Here is a 23,535-nt window from a genome sequence, read left to right as displayed (position 1 = left end):
ACACTGCTAGTGGTAATTTTGATTAGTATAATCTACCTAGAAAGCATTTTGGCCACACGTACCAAAATCATTATAAAGTATATATTTTGCCAAACTAAATAGCTCCACATCAACAAATTTATGGTTTAAAAATATAATGGCATACACAGAGATTTAGCTTCAAGGATGCTTATGGCAGCTTTAGAATATTTTAAAAGCTGAAAACTATGAAAATTTTCACAAAAGATGGACTAAATAAACATAGAGAAATTTTGCCAATAACCACTAAAACTGATCCTTAGGAAGAAAAGATGACACAGGAAGATTGTTATAAATATTCTAAAAGTCAAAAAGCACTTATAAAAAAATATTTGCTGTGTGATCGATCCCATTTCTGTAAAAGTAAATGTGTACATGGTCACAGAAAATACTTAATAAGCAGTACATTAATAAAATAACACTGAACTTTGGTGGTCACTTATTTGTCTCTAGCTCCTCTATCTCCTCCCTAGTCAGTCGGCTAACTCACGATTTGGATGGAAGTTGCACTTCTCTCATTCAATGGGAAATGCCTGAGAGCCCTGCTAAGTCTGGGTACTGAGCCTGGGCCTATTGAGGTCCCCAGAGACCAAGGCAGCCATGGCCCTGACACAAGGATATGCTGTCTAACAGCATCGGCAAGCTAGGAAGGGGGAGTCACAGAAGCAGGGGACCCTCATACCAAATCAAGGAAGATGTTACAGCAGAAGTCACATCTCAGCTTGGCCCTGGAAAATGCTTAGAACTGTGTCAAATGAAGACAAGGATGCTACAGGAGAGGCTAAAAAAGTTACTGATAGCACTGCCTTCCTCCCTCACCTCCTGGGTGGATCCACCTTTCCCCCACCCCCACCCAAGAGAAGTGCACTCAAATAAGTGAAGATTCCCCTATCTGGGATTTGGCAAATGACATGTAATGGTAATTCCTTGCTATAATCTCTACAAACCCGTGAAATCTAGAATGTTTTCAAATTTTCTAGAAGATGCAATCATAACAGTTCCCATGAAATCAGTTAAAGCCCACCAAAATTTATAATAATCTTTTTCCATATTCCTTTCCAAGAAAAGATATACATCTTCCTTTAAAAAATGAGATGAAATCTAATATATATATAGCTTATATTTAGAATCAGCATTTAATATAAATAACACTTTAAAACAGTAAAAAAAAAAAATCACAGTTGAAAAAGTAACTTACCTCAGGGTAAAGATTGAACCTTTTTAATGTATTAATAACAAGGGGGTATTCGGTCAGCTTATCATTCATAATCATCCATACGCCATTCAAAAATGAGGGTGCTTCCACAATAGTCTTAAAGTAGGAATAATATAGTCCCTGAAACAAGCATATGTTATAGTTAGAACAAAAAGTATATAATCCTTATGCCTCTCTTACCAGGTTAAAAAAAACTTAAATATACTGTTTTTGAAAAATAAAGCAATTAAGCAAATGATAGTTACAATTATTCTCACAGTTCTTGATCACTAATACTATGTTAGGTTATAAAAAGAAGAACTACATATTTTAGTATAACTTTGTCTTAATTAAAAGAATTGAACTCAAACTATCTTTAAAACCATTTCAACATTTAAAAAGTAATATACATAGCTCAGACAACACGTATAATTTAAGAAAACCCTGTAGCCTATACTAATTTGAGTGTTAGAAAAAGCTATCTTATGAACAGGGCGAGTGAGTGGTCCACCATGGAACTTAAATGACCATGATCCAAGAAACCTCCCCTAGCCAAAAATGTTTCTCCCTTACTGCTTATTTAGATTCCCAAAAGGTGCTAGCAGTCATCTTTCCTCCAGATTTACATGTAAAAATGCAAATATATTAGGAAGCCTACATGTTGATATAATATATATAAATTACATTCAGATGCCAACTAATTTTACAGACTATTTCCTCTCTTTCCAGCTCAGAACAAGATAAGAACCCTAGAGGACTGGGGTTGTGTGGATAGAGGAGGAAGACAGTAGTGGTACTCCCATTTTGAGGGAATTAGGACAGATATTGAGGTTGGAATAATAAATGGAACAAAAAAATAAGCAAGTACCAGTACTTGCTCCACTTGGGAGGGAGTATAAGTGGCAGTACAGGATGAGACAGATGAACACTGGAAACGAACTTCATCTCTATATAATTTTGCCCAGAGCTGCTCTGGTAGCCAGTACCCATCAGCTATCAAATTCCATACTGGATTTAAGACTCATAAATATGAGAGTAATTTGCATACCCAGATATTTATTGAAAAGGAAAAAAATACAGTTCTTGATATTATGGTATTTAGTTTTCCTACCATGAGTTTTTGAATATTTCCTACTATCCTAGGTAGAATAATATCCCTTTAAATTTCACATCCACTGGGAATGTGAACCTATGTGGAATGGGTTCCTTGCAGAAGTAGTCAAGTTCAAACGAGGTCATCTAATATAAATGGTATCCTTACAATAAGAGGGAAATTCAAACACAGAGACATAGGGAAAAGTGGCCCATGAAGACAGAGGCAGAGCTTGGAGTGATGGCATGTTCAGTGCCAACCAAGGAACACCAAGCATTGCCAGAAAGTACAAGAAGCTAGAAAGAGGCAAGGAAGGATTCTCCATAGAGCCTTCAGTGAGAACACGGCCTTGCCAACACTTGGATTTCAGACTTCCAGCCTCCAGAACTCTGAGAAAATAAATCTCTGATCTGTAAGCCACCTAGTTACTATACTTTTAATATGGCAGCCGTAGAAAACCACCACAACTTATCTGGTTTTGTAGGTTTATTTTGGAATCATGTAAACACCTTATTTAATTATTAAATGAAAAATTTTAAATCCCTTAGTATCAAAATAAAAATAAAGGAATTAACTACCAAGTTAGAAGACGATTTCAAATAAGTTATAGTCCTTCTACTGCATATCCCTAATAGAATATACCGTAAAATCAAAAAGAAATGCAAAAAAATCTTAAAATGTTTTCAATCATCTTATTTTTAATAATACCTTTGGTACTTTTATTCCATAAAAATAATATGAACCCAAGATTCTTGGGCTACAGATACAAATTTAATACAAAGTAAGTAAAAACCATCCAATCTTAATTTTGAATTTTAAAATATGAATATGAATTAGTAATTTAAAAAATTGTTTCTTAACTCTGTTTAATAAAATGGCTTAGTTAGACACAGTGACCAATCTAGTATCAAAACAGTTGACCTTAGAACAACACAGGTTTGAACTATCCAGCTCCACTTACACACTGACTTTTTCCGATAAACAGAGTATATGGTACTGTAAATTTATTTTCTCTTCCTTATGATCTTCTTAATAACATTTTTTTCCTCTGGCTTACTTTATTGGAAGAATATGGTATATAATACATGTAACATACAAAATATGTGTATGTATGTAACACACAAAATATGGTTTTGGTAATGCTTCCGGTCAAGAGTACGCTATTAATAGTTAAATCTAGGAGTCGAAAGTTTATAAGTGAATTTTGGACTGCATGGGGGTCAGCACCTCTAACCCCTTGTTGTTCAAAGGTCAACTGTAGTAGCAACGAACATCTCTAGTACCAAATTTGTGGTCTCTAAATACCATCTGCCACTGAAACGAATTGAGGTTCCTTGGAAAATTGGATGATTCCAGGTCTGGAGAGGAAACATCTTAATAGTATCAGAAAGTAAAAAAGCTACAGAATACTAATGAAGTCACATCAAAGGGACACAGAGTCAACTGCAAAGGCTCTCACCAGGTAAGTTAACAAAATGTTACAATCAATCAGATCATAAGGATATACTCCAAAAGAAGGAACTCTACTGATTACCAGAAGAAAATGCTGGGAGACCAACTCATTTTTCTAGAAAGTGGTAAATAAAAGAAAAAAGAATCAAGCATCTACCTGTCTTACTTATAAGAGGCGTACATCAGAGAAATCAAATGAATATTATGGGAGAATTCTTTATAGAAAGAATTACAGTTAACAAATGCAGAGGAAAAAAGAATAGATCATCATGATTTGGTAATCTTAATGAATTAACTGACCTAGGCTGATGGCTGGCTAAGTGAGATCAACATGACAATACTAAAGCCACTGATCAATCTTGACATAGCAAAAAAGACAGACAACCAGATACGATGTGCCTCTTCGTACGGTACAATAATAAATATACATCATTTATGAAATATTCCTGCTAAAAAAAATTGAACCTTCAGGTACCAAGTCTCTTATCTATCAATTTTCAGGAAACTTGGGAGGTTGAACATAATAAATAAAGTGAATTACTATGGGTAATTCTAGAAGACAAATAACCTAGATTCTTCAATAATAGAAAAACAACAAAAATGGAATTTATAGATTAAAAGACTTAAGAGATACATCAACTAGATGCAATGTACACTGCTTGAATCCTGATTCAAGCCTACCAACACACCAACTATAAGAAGAAAAAAGCCAATTGGTCATTTAAACACTGATTGATTGATATTAAGAAATCGCTGTTCATCATTTTCAAGTGTGTCAATAGTACTGTGGGTAACAAAAAATTCCTTTCTTTTGAGACACATATGAAAGTATTTACGGATGAAATGATATGACGCCTGAGGTTTCCTATGTGTGAAGGTGTATACAAAAGATAAACAGCGGTGTCACCAGTTGAAGCTGTGGGTTGGGAAAGGGGAGCTTTCTATTTTGGAACATCTTTGAAAATTTCCATGATAAAAAGCTTAAAGTTTTTAGATTCCTAAAATATGACATAAAAACTAACCATTTCAGTGCGAAAAGCCATCTCCCTTTCCAATGTTGAGAGGTGAGAAAAGTGACGATCATTTTCGAAGAGGTGTGTTATATGGCTCCTGCAAAAACAAAAGGGTAACAAGCATTGACACTTATACTAAGTATTATTTTTAAAAGAAATTCTACAAGCAAAAATAAAGGTATCTAGAAATTTGCACATAATTTTGTAATGAAACTCAAATATAATGGTATCCATATTTGTTTTTCTATTACATGTCATAACATTTCTACTAAAATTTCTAATAGAAAACACATTCAGATTAGATTTTAAAATTAGAATGAACCAGAATAACAATATTTTAAGTCAAGTACAATAAAATTATAAATTGAACTATAAATGTCATTGGGTTACCATTTCAGAAATGTCTGATTAATGAAATTCATATTTCACTCTATCTAGAAGATTAAAAAAAATTAATCTTCCTCTCAACATGAACACTATATTAACGTTAAGTGAAACAGTCTCAAATATAACCTCTTTAATAATGGATCTTTTTTTATTAAAAAATTACATTATTCTGACCTTGATTTATCAATTAAACTACTTTTTCAGACTATTGTGTTGCAAGTAATAATATATTCTCATCCTTATCATACTGAAATTATTTCTTTATATATATGGGAAATAGCTTTGGGGAGTTGTAAATATCTGCATAAAATATACCAGAGGAAAAAAACAATCTTACCAGTGCAACACTGCTGCAAAGGCAGCTGAAAGAAAAAAAGAAACTTAAATTATCATGTTAGCATATAGAAATGTTTTCACTTTATAGAAAAGCATTATAAAGGTAAGCATTTGGACTGTGTAATGTTGTACTCTTAGCAACTGGGGAAAGAAGAGTGACTCTTTGAAAGAAACCCTACGGCTATGCTTTAAAATCCAACAGCCTGGATTATAAAAGAATTAGGCATATATCTACAAATTTCATTTATTCACTCATTCAATAAAATGTGGGCCTATTATTTGCCAAAAACTATACAAGGAACCCTTAGATTGAAATTTCCACAAATATAACTGCCGAAGGGATAGAACCAATGGTGAGAGGTAAATTTAGAATGGAATAAAAAAATGGTGACCCTAGGGCGCAGGACTGGGGATGAATAAAATGAGAGCCTATCACTCTTTATATATTGCTGCACTATCTGGATTTTTATGATAAATTTTACTATTTTTAAAACAAATTTAAAAATGAAATAAGTAAAGAAGGAAGAGATGGGGGGATTGTTGATGCAAAACAAGCAAACATTTTAGAATCTCTAAAAGTAAGAAAAGAGTTTTACTGGAGGCCAATTTAGGACAGCTGCCCAGGAAACACACTCTTCACAGAGAAGAAAGTGCTTCAGAGAATAAACAGCTTTTACAGGGTTATATACTTCTTTACATTTTGTTAAAGCTCAAAAGATTATAGATTAGCATACAGACAGGCAACACAAGTTTTAATGTTAAGGAATGCAGGGAGTAGAAGCATTGATGGATATCTTAAAGACAAGATGGTTTTCCTTTAGGCTACTCATTTACAAAGCAAGTGTATAATGTATGCACGCTGGACCATAAATCAGCCTTTTGGTTTAAACCAAGTTTATGTACAGTCATGCTGACTTAGAAACCTAAAATGACTTCCCTTATACCTCAGGCCTTTAGAAGGTTTTTTTTCCTTTCATCAGGGCAAAAGGAAGAAAGAAAAGGTAAGGAAGAGAAAAAAAACAAGCTAATAATAAAATCAGTCTCATAGGAGAATCAATAGTTGGCTTTCTGTCCAAGTACAAAGAATATATTAAGAGGAATCCAGAAAATACCAATTTTCTTATGTCATAAGATTCATTTTATTGCAGGCTTCCGATTAAATAACTAATTGGACTATGAAAATACTCTTAGAAATGAAAACTAGTCTAGATCTTATTGCCTTATTCTTAAAGAAGTATTTATATTTTTAAAAATTAAAAAAATACACTTTATCTAGGAGATACTAAAAGACAAAAGGTTACTCTTTCTAGGTCACTACAACTGCAAATATTTAACTAGGCTTGTCATTCGACATTTGCTTACATCATACTTTGATCTTTCAAAATTTTGATATTTCTTGTTGACAAATTTACCATCCATTCCTTTTTGGTTTCTGCCTTTAAAGCCATAATGAAGTCTGGGCTTTATTTTCTCAATAATTTCATTACCATGTTCTGAATAAATCATTCTTCTCTCACAAACTGTAAATGCCATATTTATCATATAGAACACTTGACACACATATTTTGGTAATATGAGATTTGGTAATTTGAGATAATTGGGATTTCATTTAAAAATTAATTTGGAAAGAATCCACATGTTAACGATATGAATCCATATGTTCATACCCACAAACATGGATATACCTTCAATTATTCAACTTCCTTTTCAACTGCCATTGATAAAAATCCTATCAGTAGAATATAGTTATTACACAGTTAACTCATATTCCTTAAGTCTTTCTTGTAACCTTAACATTTTTTCTAATATCCATATCATCATTTTATTATACCTTACTAGTATTGTTAATGTATTTATTTTTGAAGTGTATTTTTTATTTAAATTCAATTTGCCAACATATAGTATAATACCCATCGTGCATCACATCATGTGCCCTCCTTAATGCCTGTCACCCAGTTATCCTATTGCCCCACCGACCTCCCCTTCCCAGAGTCAGGAGTCTCTCATAGTTTGTCTTCCTCATTTTTGAAGTATATTTATTTTGCAATGTATCTTCTTAGATATTTTATTTATTTATTTGAGCACAAGTGGGGGAAATCACAGAGGGAGAAGGAGAAGCAGGCTTCGTTCACACTGAGCAGAGAGCCCAATGTGGGGCTTGATCCTAGGACCTCCCCAGGGACCACAACCTGAGCTGAAGGCAGACACCCACCTGACTGAGCCACACAGGTGACCTTGCAATGTATTTTTTACTCATTTGCTAAATTATTACTAATTCTTATAGTTTTTTGGTTTATTATCTTCAATCCTCTATTTTAAACAATATTATTTAAAAATGATAATTTTGCTATTTTATACTTTTGCTGTTATTTTTCCCATTTGACAATAATAATAAATTTGTAGAATAATATTAAGTAATTCTGGTAGAAGAGGGCATCCTGTCTTCTACTGACTTCAGTGGTAATGCTCTTCACATATGCTTTTAAATTAGCCTTTAACTTCCACAATTCTAGAGTGATAAATAGGATTTCTCAAGGCCATCACCTCTGTACTTCCTCAGAATACCACAATTCCTTAGAACAAAAGTACCAAGTGGTCTTTGGTGCATTCCTTTAATTCAATCACTGAAACACTAAACAATTCTTGGAGTTCTGGGCATTTGAACAGAGCTCTTTCATAGCCTCCAGGGTCAATTCATAATTCGCCCAGTGCTTTTAATTCCTTTGTTCATTTCAATTTAGTAGTAATAATAATAAAGCAGCTAACATTTACATTCTTATTATATGCCAAGTATTTTTAAGGGCTTTACCTGAACTAACATGAGTAACTTGCCCAAGGAAAGGAAGCAAGTAAACAGAGAAAGGGAAGTTGAGGACAAGAACTCTTACATGAAAGCCACACACTGGATGGCCTCTTGAGGAGGACTATGGGGGTGGGTTAGACAACAGGCAGGCTTCCTTAACCTAAAGGGTCTTATTCCCCTCCTTTTTTTTTTTCTTAAAAGGGGGAGAAAGTCGCAATTCATCAATTGATATAAGCAGTTTGTTTTATAGAAACTACTAATTTTTTTCTTTTTTTTTAATTTATTTTTTATTGGTGTTCAATTTACTAACATACAGAATAACCCCCAGTGCCCGTCACCCATTCACTCCCACCCCCCGCCCTTCTCTCCTTCCACCACCCCTAGTTCGTTTCCCAGAGTTAGCAGTCTTTACGTTCTGTCTCCCTTTCTGATATTTCCCACACATTTCTTCTCCCTTCCCTTATATTCCCTTTCACTATTATTTATATTCCCCAAATGAATGAGAACATATAATGTTTTTTATATAAAAATGTAGAGTTACGGGGCACCTGTGTGGCATAGTCGGTCAAGTATTCTACTCTTGATTTCAGCTCAGGGCCTGATCTCAGGATCTTGAGATCATGCCCTGCATTGGGCCCCGTGCTCGGCGTGCACCTGCTTAAGATTCTCTCTCCCTCTCCCTCTGTCCCTCTGCCCCTCTCCCCCTTCCCTTCCAAAAGAAAAAAAGATGTAATTATGCTTTAATGTATTCAAAACTGAAAGAAGTTATAAGTGTGCATGTGTGTATATCTATATATGTCATTTGAAAATGAAACCCCTAGTAAAGCAGATACTGCCTGGTGAGCATATAATTTAAGCATAAAGACATAAAATGACAAAAACTTCTAAAGGCACCCCTAAAGAGCTTTTCTTGCCTTCTTGCGTACAGAAAAGATTAAAGATTATTTTCTCCAAATTTAGTCCAGTGATTATCAACCCTGTATATAGTCTTTTGGGAGTGTCACAAAATTGATAATCCCTTTTTTTCCATTTTAATACAGGTGATATTTTTTTGTCATTCTAAGGTACTGTGGTAAATATAGCGTGATCCTGGGGTCCGGGATCGAGTCCCACATCGGGCTCCCTGTGAGGAGCCTGCTTCTCCCTCTGCCTATGTCTCTGCTTCTGTCTCTAACTCTCATGAATAAATAAATAAAATACTTAAAAATAAAAAAAGAAGCTTCAACAATCCAAGCCTATTCCATAAGAAAATGTGTTCAAGGAAAGAAGATTTGCTTTGTAATCTAATTCAAAAGATTGCAATCCTATGGCTGAGAATTCTGAAATGCTCTTATGCTTTGCTGGAAGAACCTAAATTACTAACTCTAAAACTAAATTGGACACTCCTTCCACTTTCTGATTAAAAAAATTTTGCACCAGATTATATGTCACATTATATCAATTTTCAGTTTCATGGGATGAGCAGCCTCTTTACTGAAAATTGTTCTTCTCCTGTTATTAGAATCCTGTTTAAACAAACTAGAAGGTAACTCTCTGAGGACAGAAACAGTGTTTTACTGAAGTTTATATTATAGTATTTAGCAGAGCTCAACTCAAAATGTTTGCTAAATTAATGGGAACAACTTGATACAATTAAGGAGGAAAATGAAATAATGTAAATCATGTCCACATAATAAAGTTGAATGTGCTCTGATTGAGGGATACACACACACATTTCTAATGTATGTAATAGATTTGTGGGTTTTTTTCCCAAAAATTTAGTCTTTGCTTACTTAGTGCAAATTAGATACCTCCCCCACCCCACCCCACGCAGCCCATCTATAAGCAGCCTAAACTTCCAGTTCCCCCCTAGCCTCCAGCACAGCAGCAGGCAGCAGGGTGGGACCAACACCCCCAGGTGAAGTCCCCAAAGTCACCCTTGTTCAGCTCCCTCTGACACCCCTCCTTCTAGCTACAGCTCCCTAAGGCCATTCCTGGCCTTTGTTCTTTTCCTCTGGATGGCCTCACACCAGCAAGTCCAGTGCCTTGGGAAAGCAGGGAGGGGATGCCCCTTGCCCCCCACCACAATGCCTGACCCACAGTGGTGAGCAGCAGGAGGGAGGGCAGGAGGAACAGAAAAGAAATGAGAGAGCCGGCTCTTCCATAGGTTCCCCTCAATCCTCAATCCTTAGGAGCTCCTAAACCCTCTTCCCTCTCTACCCAGCACCCAATCCCTGCCCATACTCGCCTCCTCTTCCAGCCTCCTCCTTTCCCCCAGCTTGTCCCTCCTGAGAAGGTGACTCAGAAGCCCAGGGCACCTTTGTGTACATACCTCCCACCCACCATCAGGACTGCTGAGAAGTAAAGCCCCCTGTGATTTGTATTTTTAAGATACCCAGCTGAGTCTCATGGACTCTAGTGCTGGAGGCCCAATGTCCCTTCTCTCTTCCTCCTCAAGGTAGGAGAGCAAGAACCATGAAGTCAAGGTGGGCTGCCTCTACTTCTGTCCTTCTGTGGTAACCCGCCAGAGGCTCTGCTGCAACTGCAGCCAGCAACAGGTATTCCTGATGGGGAATACATTATCCCACCCATGTTACATTTTTCCCTTACCCGTATACTTCATAACTACTACTCGAAAATTTAAAGCACCATCACAAACTCTTGTTTGGTTCTCACACAGCCTCTGGGGTATTTATTTCTATTTTACAAATGAAAAACTGGGCCTTCAAGAGGTCATTTCCTCCAAAGGCATATAGCTGATAAATGGCAAGAATCAACTGGAGCCAGATGGTTCTAATTCCAAACCTCCATTTCTTTCCACTGGGATTGAACTGCCTCCTCTCCTATTTGTGGACATTTGATGACCTCATCTTGTAACAATATTTATATGGAAAAATGTATTCTAAGTCCAAAATTACTTGCAAAATTTAATACAATTTATTCCTAAATTGAGGTTAATCCATACTTAAAGCATTCGAAAGAGTTTTAGCCTTCCTAACCCTCAAGTGACAATAACATAAAAAGAGGTTAAGGATGCTCCCCTTAAATCTTTTGGACAAGGTTTCCAAGTCAACCTTGACAAGTTCTATACTCAACTCCTTCCTACTATTACTAATCATTTCTTAGTGTTCCCAAGGATCTATTCAGAGTTTAAAAGTTGGGGACACCTGGGTGGCTCAGTGGTTAAGCGTCTGCCTTCAGCCCAGGGCATGATTCTGGAGTCCCACGATCGAGTCCCACATCGGGCTCCTGCATGGAGCCTGCTTCTCTCTCTGACAATGTCTCTGCCTCTCTCTCTCTCTGTATCTCTCATGAATAAATAAATAAAATCTTTAATCAAAAAAAAAAAAAAAGTTTCTTTCCAGAAGGAAAAGGCACCAGTAAATAGTCTCCTTGTTCCACATCAATATCCATCCTGGAGAATGAAGTCAATTTCTAAATGTACAGGTTTAAGCATCTCATCCTCTTGTTTGAAAAGCTCCATGACTTCCCATGGCTCAAACCATGAAGCCCACACTCTGGTCTGTTTCTAGTTAATCCCCATCACACCTCCTTTATGCTGGCTGCACTGGACAATAATCCCCTAAAATACCAAGTGTTTTATGATGCTATACCTTTGCTTCTGCCTGTAAACTCCTATGTCATCCTCAAAATCACAGGAAATCAAATGGGTCATTTTGTGGAGCTTATCCTGCCACCCTAGCTAAAATACGTTTATTACAGTACCTAAACAGCTAGTCATGCACACAACAGTTTCTCTGCTAGAATGCAAAGGCCTTGAGGCTGAGCTTGTGTTTAATTCATCTTCATATCTACACCTCTTAGCATTATGCCTGGCACCTCACTGGGCTGAACTGTTAAATGATGATCACCATGTAGGAGAAACTATAGAATGTACTCAATTAATTAAAAACCTAAATATCTAAAGATAATATCTAAGCATTCCAAACTGCTCAAAGAGCTCCCATTATACAAAGGTATACATGTTACAGTAAAATTAATATATTGGAAGAAATCATATTTTCTGCAGTCTGTAGTGCCTAGAATGAAACAGAGGCCAGTTTTTGTGTAGTAAAGTAACAAGTGAAAAGACATCCTGTAGGACCCAGTTTAAGAAAAAGCCAACAGCCATGTATATACAAGCTCAGCCCCCTTCTTCTAACACCTAGAGTTTTGAGAGTTACAAGTGCTCTAAAGTCAACAAGTATCTAAATGTCTACTAAATGCACAACACATTTCCCTAGAAACCAACAACATTAAAGAAATAGTAGCCAACATCAAAAATAAAACCTTTGAGAGATAAGATTTAGGTACATAAAATAATGAGAGAAGGCATTAGGCTTCAAGCAAAAGGGCACAAAGTCTACAAACTGTAAAAAATCTGAGAAGGCAGAAGGGTTATGACCTTCCCAGGGCAGGGGCTACGAAAGTGGGATGGGAGGGAGGGACAGAGCTCAAGACGTGCCAACCACTTAGGTGGGGATTATGATGGGTAGCCGGAAGAGAAGACGGCAACAGTAAAGCTGTATGTGGTCTGGCTCCGACAGGGAAAAAAAAAAAAAAAAAAAAAATCCCATTACTGATCCACAGTTCAGAATAAATGTTAATGGCAACATTTGTTGAGGGGTCACTCACTATATACATAGAGTGTGTCAGGCTCTCAGAGATCTGTGAACACCAAGGAGTATGACAAAGCTGGGCCCGGAGTTGCTAAGAATGGGAGGACCAGAGTCCCGGGGGCCAGTGATCTAAGGGCTTCGAAGATACCGTTGACCCACTCAATGCCACACAAATATTATCATTTTCTACGTGTGCCATGATGTGAAAAAGTTGAGAAGCACTGAGCCACTCAATAAAGAAACAAAGCAGGTTTCAGAATATATCATACTGCAGTACTACAGAGTCATGGTGGTCTAAACCCTGGGACTGCATTAGAATCCTCAGTGGTGCAAGATAAAACTAGAGATGCATGAGTATTAATCCAGAGCCCTTAAATCTGAAACTCCAGGGATTTTTTTTAATCCACAAGCAATTCTGCTGTACAGTCAAGGTTAATTATCACTGGTACAAAAATGACTGGAACAGAATCTGTGATAGTTCACAAAATGTAATGTGAGATTGGCTCTTTGTATTCCAAGTGTCCTCAAGCAGTAATTGCATCACCTGAAAGCTTGTTAGAAATGCAGACTCTCAGGTTCCTCCCCAGAACCTCTAAACCCAACTATACATTTTAACAAGACCCCTCAGATGATATTAAATACTTTTAAGAACAATGTGTCAACATGGATAGCATGGTGCAATCACCGGGGAGCTTTGAACATTGCTAGGTTTGGCACAGGAGGTGATTCTAATGAGCAGTGAGAGTTGAGAACACTAATCTAAGAGAAGCACATTAAGACTGTATTTGTGGGTCCCCACTTTCAAAGACCCCAATTCAATAGCTTTCACTTGGGACTCGGAAATCTACAGAATTGATCATTGATAATTTCATGCTCAGGCATGAAAATGTCAATTAGCACATTTAACCAAAAGGATGCCTTCACCTACAGAAGGAAATTCTTTAGAAATAATTTAAAAATCAAGGACAAAGACTTATTTTTAAATGAATATATGAAAACAGAATATAGAAAATATGTATTGCCACCCTCAACAAGAATATAATATGCAAAGTAAATTTTCACATTTTTAAATATTTATGTATATACATATATTAAAGTAGGGAATACTTAATAGAACAGTCACCCATCATATGGGTTTTTAAAGCAATAAATTCTAACTTCTTTTAAAATCTTATCCTCACATAACGTGAACACAAATACCTCTAAATTAAACAGTAACCTACATTAGTAATTTTCATAAGGTAGCTTCTTCCTTATTGAAAAAAGGCATTTCAGTGCTTTAAGTATAAGTAGCTAGATAAATATAGGCCCAAAATAATAAGCTAGCACATTAAATGCTTCTGAGCAATCATAGCAAAACTAAAAAACTTTAGTAAACCTAATGGAAAAAGTGTAGAAGCTGCATCTCTTCTTTAGAGGGGGGAAAAAAGATCCACATATATACAATATAAACCCAAGCCCATCACATTTGGCAAGGGATTTTAGCAAGTTCGTGCATCAAAAAACCATTCCACTCTTTGGGTTATGGATTCTCCCACAAATTGGAAACTGCCCTTGGATATCACAGTTTACCTTATTCTTTAAATAGTTAAGAAAACTATAATACCAATGATTACTATCTTACTCTGTTTTTATACAAATGCCAGATGACCAACCGACACAATCAAAAATAATTCAGAATTTAGCTGTTTTCAAAAAAAGTCAAGCAAAAACAAAATGGAGACTAACAGGTTGACCATATGGATATAACAGAGTGATTCCTCCAAATAAGCAGAAGCCAGCAAAGTAGTGCTCTTGCCAAAAGAGTTATCAGGTCTTAAAATACAGGAGGTCATCTTCCCATCGATGTATTGAAGAAGAAGAAGAGGAAGAGGAAGAAGAAGAAGAAGAAATAATTATTATGATATTTATTTGAGCGAGAGAGAAGAGAGAGCTGGAGGGGGAGGTTTGGGGGCACCAGGGTCTGCCCTAGGCAGACAATGCACTGAGTGAGGACCCAAGGCAGGGCTCAATCTTACTACCCTGAGATCTCTAGCTGAAACCAAGAGTGGAACCCTCAACCGACTGCACCACAGTGGCATGTCCCATTAATGTATCTTTGACAGTTTTTTGACAGTTTCCCTAAACTATAGGTCTAAAATCTACAATTTGACAGATAATGCTTAACAAGCCAGGAGACCTTAATTTCGATCTTAAAGTTCCCCTTGTGAACTCACTAATGATGTCAGGCCATTCACCTGGCCTACTTTACTTTCTTCACATGTAAAATTCCAGTAACCTTTCAGTTCTAGATTTTTTATGGTTTTCCAATGGAGATCAAAGATGACAAAAGAATGAGAATAAGGTCTTATTAAAAAAAAAAAAAAAACTTTTAAATAAGTGGAAAACAGTGGCACCGTGCTAGTTACATAAGTACTTTATGATTATTATTAAAATGTGGAGAAAAGATTCTGAGGTTTGACAATTGAAGCACTGAAAAGCTGCATTACAAAAAGCAGTGATTACTGTTAGGAAGTAATAGACAAATCCAGTGCAGAACAGTAGTATTTTAGGCAAATTTGAGTTGAGTTGTATAAAAATATGACTAAAGCCTCACTCTTCTCAATTATAACAATCTTCCCAAGTTAAAAATTTGTCAAGATGGCAAGTTTTTCAAAACTAATTCACCAAGTAATTTATAAAGTGTGTTTAAGATACAGTTGTTACTACTGTAAACTAGAAGAAAAACTCACCCCATCCTTGATCAGTACAATGAATCACAAGAGAACTTAGTGAGTGATTTGGGGGACTAGGTTATTATGTTAACCTTTGTTGCTAGAAGTTAAAATTACAAAACGCTGCCCAAGCATTGATCATGTGCAGTGACAGACTTGAAAAACACACCTGACAACTGGTTACTTTGGAAAGGAAGTCAAACATGAAGGAATATCCCAGACAAACATGGAGATATATGAGCTGTAAATTTAAATGTATTTAAGAAGAAAAAAAAAAATGCTGAGAAAATAAAAAGTAGTATTGAAGCAAAAAAAAAAAAGTTACAATAGTTGTAGATTTATGTACTCTAAAAATCAATTTTTCTACTTTTAAATTTATTCCTCTTCAATGATTCTTGAATTCTAAAGATCACCCATGAAGAACTGATCTTTCCTATGAAATGAGACTGCCTTTTATGGAATTAAGGAGTAGCACAAAGGTCTCGACCTAGAAATAGATAAAACTTTTACTAACTTTGATGAATAATACTCATTACAATGGTAACTAAAGAAAACTAGCAGACTCTTCCCTGGAAGAGTAATGTTCCGATGGCTTGGGTAAAGTATAATCTGATGGCAAAAGATAAACCAGCAAAGCAAGAATTTAGAACTAAACATATAAATTATAAAGCCTAAAGCTACCCAGCCTGGAAACATGCACCCAGTCCCTATGATAATGTAAATCTCATTAACATAAACTTTAAGAAACATTAATACAGCTGAATAGGCTAAATGTATAAAACTTATAAAAATGGGACAGCCCGGGTGGCTCAGCAGTTTAGCACTGCCTTTAGCTTGGGGCCTGATCCTGGAGACCCAGGATCGAGTTCCACATCGGGCTCCCTGCATGGAGCCTGCTTCTCCCTCTGCTTGTGTCTCTGCTTCTCTGTGTGTGTGTGTCTCTCTCATGAATAAATAAGTAAAATCTTAAAAAAAAAAAAAAAAAGCTTATAAAAATGGCTATGATTCAAATTTTAGAAACATCCAGATACACATGTGTATTTCAGTATTGATGTCATATTGTAGGCCAAAAATCAATCTCAAATTGGTAATACACCCTTCTGTTTACACAATCTGAACTCATTACATGTTATTTGAGTACACATTAACATAACATATTCAGAACCCAATTGTATATTTTAATCATATAAATGTTCAAGTGATTATAAATGTTTTTTAGAGTCAACCTATTTCAAAAGGAAAAAACTGGTTTCAAACCCTGAAGAAACCCTTTAAGTCCCAAATTCCCATCTTTTTCACTGGCTTTCCAGGGACATGTACTGGCCTGACACCTATTTATTAACACACCCTTAGATCTCCAGTCTATCGCCCTGCATCACCAACAACAACTCTCTTGCCGGATCCCTGTCACAGCCTCCCCGGGGGTTCCTCTCTGCGCTGCCCTTGTACTCCACAACCCATTTGCCCCAGAGCAGATTTCTCAAAGTTAAAATTAAATCATGTTATTCTCCTGTTCACCAGTCTTCAGTAGCTTCCCATCATACCAGGAATAAAACCCAAACCCCAAACTCCTCAAGGCCTGGTGTGTGCCCCTCTGGTGTTGAACAGGCTGAGTCTGGCCTACCTCAGCACAGGCTGCGTGCCACATCCAGAGATGAGCCCGTTCCCCTCCGTACAGGTCTCACCTTTACGTCTCACTTCTAAGGCTGCCTCCCCAAAGACTTTTCTGATTCTAAAGTGGGCATCTCCTATTTTTTTCTATCTCGGCCACATTTTTCTTTCCTCCACTGGACTTACTACAATGTACTATTATTTTTATTCGTCCCTGACTCTTTTAAAATGGAATTCCATGGCGACAGAGGCTACAGCTGCCTTGTCCTCCATTTCATCCCTCCAAACTAGCATCAGGAGTTAGCAGGCATTCAGCAATTGGTGAATGTGAATAAAGCTGCTGTTAACGTATACTTATTCTTTACCATAACCACTGGGGCATTTATCATGCCCATTTTAAAGACCAGACAGCCAAGAGTTGAAATATGAAGGGAGCTTTCAAGTGTAGAAACAAGAGGCAAACGCAGGTGAGTACCGAGATGCCTGTGCTACCTCAAACACATCACACTGCGTCCTCCCCAGCCCTACTGCTAACACCTAGCCTCCACTTACTTTCTTACTCCTCTGCCCCTAAGAAGTCATATGTGTTTCCCATCATATAGACTTTCACACTCCCATAAGTTGTGGCTAACAAAAGGAGTGGTCCTAGATGTGGCATTTTTGCTTCCCAAAGGACATTTGCCAATCATATGGAGACATCTTGGTTGTCACAACTGGGGAGGCACCACTGGCATCTAATAGGTAGAGGCCAGTGATGCTGCTAACCATCTCACAATGCACAGAACAGCTCCCCCAAACAAAGAATTATTCAACCCAATATGTCATCACCACATTGCAGTTAAGAAGCCTTGCCAATAAAGAACCAGCTTAGAGTAGGGTGCAGTTGCCATTAACCTTGCAGGCAATGTCAACAAGTCAGTTAGGACAAATGTAAGGTAAAAAACAAAGAGTTTTCATTATCCCTCTCCTCCATATTCAGGTTACAATTTTATTATGTTTTGTAAATGATATCTTGTAGTCTTCCACCATGGGCATGCCTTATTTGCATGTTTAACAATTATATTCTTCACTTCCACAAAGGAAAACACTCCTACCATTTCTCCTTGAAACACAGAGCCCTCTCCAGCTATCCTTTTTCCTTCCCTCTTTTGATAATAGATAGGAGTACAAGAAACATGTCACTCTTCTCTCAATTCTAATTAAAATAACAGCCATCTCAGATGATGAATGGCAACTCTCAGATCCACTTTTGGGAAAACAATGGAGACCAGGAAAAACGGGCAAACCGGACTATCTGTGCTCCTGCCTGAAAGAGGGGAGGTAAGAAACACTTAGTACAAGGGGGTCACTGCCATGTAGGCACGTCAGCTCTGTGATGCTGAAAGTCTGCTTCTAAGTAGAGGCAGGACATAGCACTTTAAAATTATTGACGCTTCCCCCTCTCACCCCACCCCCCAGATTCTGATTTAATTGGTCTGATGTGTGGGTTGGCTATCAGGATTTTTTAAAGCTTCCAAGTGATTCTAGTCCAGTTTTGCAAAGACTGAGAGCCACCGGTCTAGTCCCGGCCTCCCATTCTTACATATACACAAACTGAGGCTCAGGGAAGCTACATGTTTTGCTCAGGCACCCAACTCGTTTGAAATAGGTATAGAATCAGAAAAACAGTTCTTCTAAGGCAGTGTTTGCAAACCGTAGGTTAAACACTAGATCATAAAACTCAACGGTTTATAAACGGCATTTGTTTTCAAAAGGACAGAACAGGAAATCAGAGTATACCGTCCACTACAGGAGTAAGTATTCTTACACGGCTCTTGTTTCAGGTACATGCACATATTTGCTGGTCAGTCTCCATTCGCTTCTCTAAATCCATTCCTCTCCCTTCTCTGCCTTGTTCCCACTCCTACAGAATGATTCAGCCGAGTCCCTTGCCAGAGGGGTTCCAGTTCATCAGCCAGTGAGAGGCCCCAAGCAGGAGTGCAGGGGGTGTCTGGGGTCACTCCTCGTAGGAGATCCTGCTCCCACACCACAGCTCTCCCTGGCTTCAGCTCCTGATGAAGCTCCCCTCCTCCCTGAGACCCAGAGGTGCTAACACCTTCTCATTGCTGACAGTCCTAGGGGTTTCAATGCCTTTTATGGGTTCCTTAAAACTGTTCACTTTCAAAAACAGCTTATTTATTAAATCTGTTTCCTACGAGGACATTCACATACCTAAACGGAGTAACAGACATGACAGGTGCCTAAATGTACTGGGTTGCACTTTCAGAAGTGTGAGCAGGTTTAATGTAAATTGTATTGCTTATCGTGAGTTACGGTCAAGAGAGCTGAACAAACACCATCATGGTTTTTCTTTACTGTTGTTGCGTCTGGCTGATACAGGGAGCTATTGGATGGACACTTCAAAACACAAACATTTGAAAAACACTTCTTTATGACTGTTGCCACAAAATAAATAGCACATTATGTCCAAAATAAGAAAAGCATGGGGTACCTGGGTGGCTCAATCGGTTAAGCATCTGCTTTCGGCTCAGGTCATGATCCCAGGGTCCTGGGATCAAGCCCGGAGTAGGGCTCCCTGCTCAGTGAGGAGTCTGCTTCTCCCTCTTCCTCTCCTTTTCTCCCTCTCACCCCCGCTCATGTTCTCTCTCTGCCTCAAATAAATAAAATTTTAAAATCTTAAAAAAGAAGAAGAAGAAGAAAAACATGCGTGTTGGTTAAGTTGATTTTTTAAACAGGGCTTTAACACCTGGCCAAGAGCGGAAAATGGCCACTGTGGCAGATAGTTCATCAGTGCTTAGCACATATGGAGAAAATGAAAGAATGGAACTGAGCGTCTCTAGTCAGTTTCTAAGTCTTAAAAATGTGTGCTTCTTCAGGGAGCTTCAAGTTGTAAAATTTCTTCCCAAACATAAATGAAGCCATTTTTGTCATAGCAAAATCCCACACTAAAGATCTGTACAGTGTCAGCTCAACTCTCACTCGTTCTGCAAAGAACAAGAAGAGGAGGAATGAGGAGGCTTTCAAAAATGTCTAAACTCTGCTCCTTTTTGCAGGACCTAAGAGTATAGAGCCAGAGGAAGAACCAAACATCCTATGTCCAATCATTCTCCAGAGTCACCTCTCAAGCTGCCTGTGGCCTCTCATAGAGGCCTCCTACAGATGGCCTCTTGTAGATGTAGAAAATCATCCAACTTCCATACATCCGATGACCAGTGTCCAGAGTACACCCAAAAATGTGGGTCGGCTCCTTCACTGTACCTCTTTCCAATGCCCAAAGGGGTAAGCCAAGGGAAGTGCTACACTGTTCTATGAATACGGAGCTGTATTAGGTCTAAGCATTCAATATAATGCTCACTAAAGCCAAAGCCAAGCCATCCAATAATAGGAATCAAAGTAAATGCAATTATAAGAAAATGGCAAGATATTATATTACCCTCTGAGTGTTCCTGTAACCTCTCTGAAAAGAAGTGGTGCCCTTCCATATTTTACTATGAAGTGGTTCATGTTCTTAACTAGCCATTCAACAAAGATGCAACTTCATCCTGTCGCCAGACCTCAAATCGCTATTATGCATGTGCTTTTATAACAGCAACTAAAACTTGTTAAAGGCTTTAGACGCAAAGTGCCTTCCCGTATATCAGCCACCCCTTTTAGTTCTGCTTCTCAGAACATGCCCACAGAATAAGCAGGGGAGGTGATACTCTCATGTCACAGAAAAGGAAGGGCTCACAAAAGAAATAATTTGAAACTTAAACCAAACTTAACCACTCTGAACAGGAGTTGAAGCCTGTCTCATCCACTGTACCATGCTGCCTCCCCAAGGTGAACTTACCTAACCTGCACGCTGGCAAGGTTTTTCAAGCTCACGACGACGGAAAAGAGGGGGGAATATACTGAAAACACTGAATTTTTCTCGGCTTGAATCTGCAATACACTGAAGCACCCATTAAATAACCATATCAACCTTTCTGAGCCCAGCAGAACACACACAACACACGGAGATGACTCTGGCTTTTTTATGATTGAGTGGCTTCTAGTGGTGGATGTTATGCCAGGGGAAGCCGGATTGCTGTGTCCTACTCCTTCGCCTCTATGGAAATCCAGATTCTTCTGGGTCACTGAGGGAATTTGAAGGGATAATAAGGCATAAATCACCAACAGTTCAATCATGCGGTAGCCAAAGTCCATTAACGGTATTATATGGGAAAGGCGGTGGAGCTACAGCATTTTACTGGCTTAGAAAAATTAGGCCCATTATCCAAACTGCTTGAACTTGCCTTATCGGAATGTCAATCAAGAAACAAAGGAAACCTGAAGTCGGTCCACAACCTGTGACTGTTTCAACTTTATTATCATTTTTTTTTCCCCCAGCACACCGCAGCCCATCATCCATCTGGTGCATGGCAGCGGGAAAGGAGGGGAGCCCTCCACACCAAACCTGTTCTCGGGTCAGCAGAGACCATTAGGGCTGGGCGGGGGGCGGGGGGGGCAACACACAACGACACGTACCTGGAAAAGTGACCTGCCGGGAGGAACCACACAAGGGCCACCGGCGGGCGGTCTTGGTGGCCGACAAGAGACAGAAGAAGAAGAAGAAAAAAAGCACGCTAAAATTTAATTATAAGTTGAGCAACTTTCTAGGATGGGGAACGTGCTTCTGCTTTGAGCTCCACGGGCGGAATCGCTTCCGAGCCCAAGCGGAGCTCATCGTCGTCCTCGGGGCCGGGGCCGGGGCCGAGATAACGGGAAGGCGGCGGGTCCGCGCCAATCAGCGGCGCCCCAGGCTCGTAGCGCGGACCTGTCAGCCCGCCGCCAGGCTGGGCAGCTGTTGATCTCGGGGCCATTTTTTTTTTTTTTTAAGGCAAAAAAAAAAAAAAAAAAAAAAGCAGAGACAGAGAGCGGACGGGAAGGGAGCGAGGAAGGCTGCGCAGGGCGGAGCGGGAGGGGAGGGGAGGGGAGGGGAGGGGGAGGGGAGGCCGTCCCGGGAAAAGTCGGAGAGGGCTGCAAAGTGGCGGGGCCCGGGCGGCGCCAAGTGGGAGGGGAGCGCGCGGAGGGGAGAGGGCCCGCGCCCCGAAGTTCCCGCCCGGCGGCGGCGGCGGCGGCGGCGGCGGCGGCGGCCGCGCTCCGGGGCTGCTCACCTAGCAGGAGCGTGGTCCAGGTCCGGCCGCGCCCCGCACGCCGCAGGCCCAGCGCCCCGCGCAGCCCGGCCGCCAGGCGCCCCCCGAGCCCGCCCCCGGCGGACGGCGCGGCCGGCTCGGCGCGGGGCCCCCTCCTGCCCGCGGCGCCCTTGCGCCCGGGGGACCGCGGCGCGCGCTCGGGCCCGGGCTCCCCGGCGCCGGCGTCCTGCGCCCCCCTCAGCGGCGACGGGGAGGCGCGGGGCGGCTGGGGCGGCTGGGGCGGCTTGGGGGCCGCCTCCCGGTGCTTGCTCCGCGCCTGCAGGACCATCTTGGCATAGTCGCGCCCGCTCGCTGCGCGCGCCCGGACGGCGGCCGGGGGACGGCGGGCTGGCGGGGCGGCCCGGGCGCCGCTCACTCTCCGGCGGGCGGGCGGGCGGGCGGAGGGCGGGCCGTTCCCTCCCCGCGGGCCGGGAGGCGGGGAGAGCGGCGAGGCCGGGCGGCGGCTGCTGGCTTTGGCGGTACGGCCGGGAGGCGGCGCCGGACTCGCGCGCCCGCCGCCGTTGCCGCCGCTCCGGTTGTCACGGCGACCGCGGAACGCCGGGGGCGGGGCGGGGGGCGGGGCCACCCCGCGCGGCCCCGCCCCCCGCCCCGCCCCGCGCCGCGCCGCACGCGCGCCCCCGGACGGCCAGCGCGCACGCGCGGACTTCCGGCGCGGGCGCGGGCGCGGGCGCGGGCGGCCCCGGCGGCGGCCCCGCGACCCCCCCGCCCCGGAGCGGCCCGCTCGGGGCCCGGCGTCGGGGGCGGGCTCAGGCGCTCACCGCCTTCCGGCGAGGGCTCGGGGAGACGGAAGGGGCTTCTCGGGGCGGCGGCCGCCCGCGAAGTTTCGGACCCGCGTCGGGGGCGCGCGTGGCTCGGGAGCGGCCGCGGGGGGGCGCTGTGCGGGCTCGCCGGGGCTCCGCGGCGTGTGGCCTCGCGCCCGGGATCGCTGCCCCGAGCAGCCCCCGTCCTGCCGCCGCCGGGGCCACGCGACCAAGGAGGCCGCCGGGTATCCCGGGGCGAGGGCTAAGCGTCGGGGCGCAGGTGTGCGCCGGGGGGGCGGGGCGCGGAGCGGGACGCGGCCGAACGGCCCCCGGGGAGGGAGGGCTCGCGACGAGTCTGCCCTGGGGGCCGCGCGTGCCGCCCTCCCGTGACTGCACCA

At 41.0% G+C, this 23,535-nt stretch overlaps 1 protein-coding gene and 1 long non-coding RNA gene across 8 annotated transcripts in view; one reads left to right on the top strand and one right to left on the bottom strand.

The window, feature by feature from the left end:
• Positions 1-22,719, bottom strand: part of DPY19L1 (dpy-19 like C-mannosyltransferase 1) — a 141,658-nt gene extending 118,939 nt beyond the window's left edge. For 2 of the 6 annotated variants that reach the window (XR_012010664.1, XM_072783510.1), the window contains exons 1-4: positions 22,359-22,710; positions 5,496-5,520; positions 4,781-4,868; positions 1,217-1,354 (exon numbers count right to left, since the gene is read on the bottom strand). Coding sequence is in view for 5 of the 6 variants with exons in the window: in XM_072783510.1 (XP_072639611.1) it covers positions 1,217-1,354; positions 4,781-4,868; positions 5,496-5,520; positions 22,359-22,665 (558 nt within the window). In the remaining variant the exon portion in view is untranslated. Of the gene's footprint in view, positions 1-1,216; positions 1,355-4,780; positions 4,869-5,495; positions 5,521-21,052; positions 21,614-22,358 lie in introns of those variants that run through there. The other 4 variants (XM_072783509.1, XM_072783512.1, XM_072783511.1 and 1 more) reach the window with 3 other exon arrangements.
• On the top strand, positions 18,041-19,702 carry LOC140608696 (uncharacterized). Of its 2 annotated transcripts, none has more exons than XR_012010665.1 (4): positions 18,041-18,155; positions 18,432-18,540; positions 18,975-19,013; positions 19,130-19,697. It is a non-coding gene; the product is annotated as an uncharacterized lncRNA (long non-coding RNA). The 2 variants fall into 2 exon arrangements; XR_012010666.1 differs by having other exon boundaries at positions 18,087-18,155; positions 18,379-18,540; positions 19,130-19,702.
• Positions 22,720-23,535: the final 816 nt, after the last annotated feature.

Source organism: Canis lupus, chromosome 18, assembly GCF_048164855.1.
Source record: "Canis lupus baileyi chromosome 18, mCanLup2.hap1, whole genome shotgun sequence".
In the NCBI taxonomy this organism is placed as follows: Eukaryota; Metazoa; Chordata; class Mammalia; order Carnivora; family Canidae; genus Canis; species Canis lupus.
This window is presented reverse-complemented; position numbering and strand designations above follow the sequence as displayed.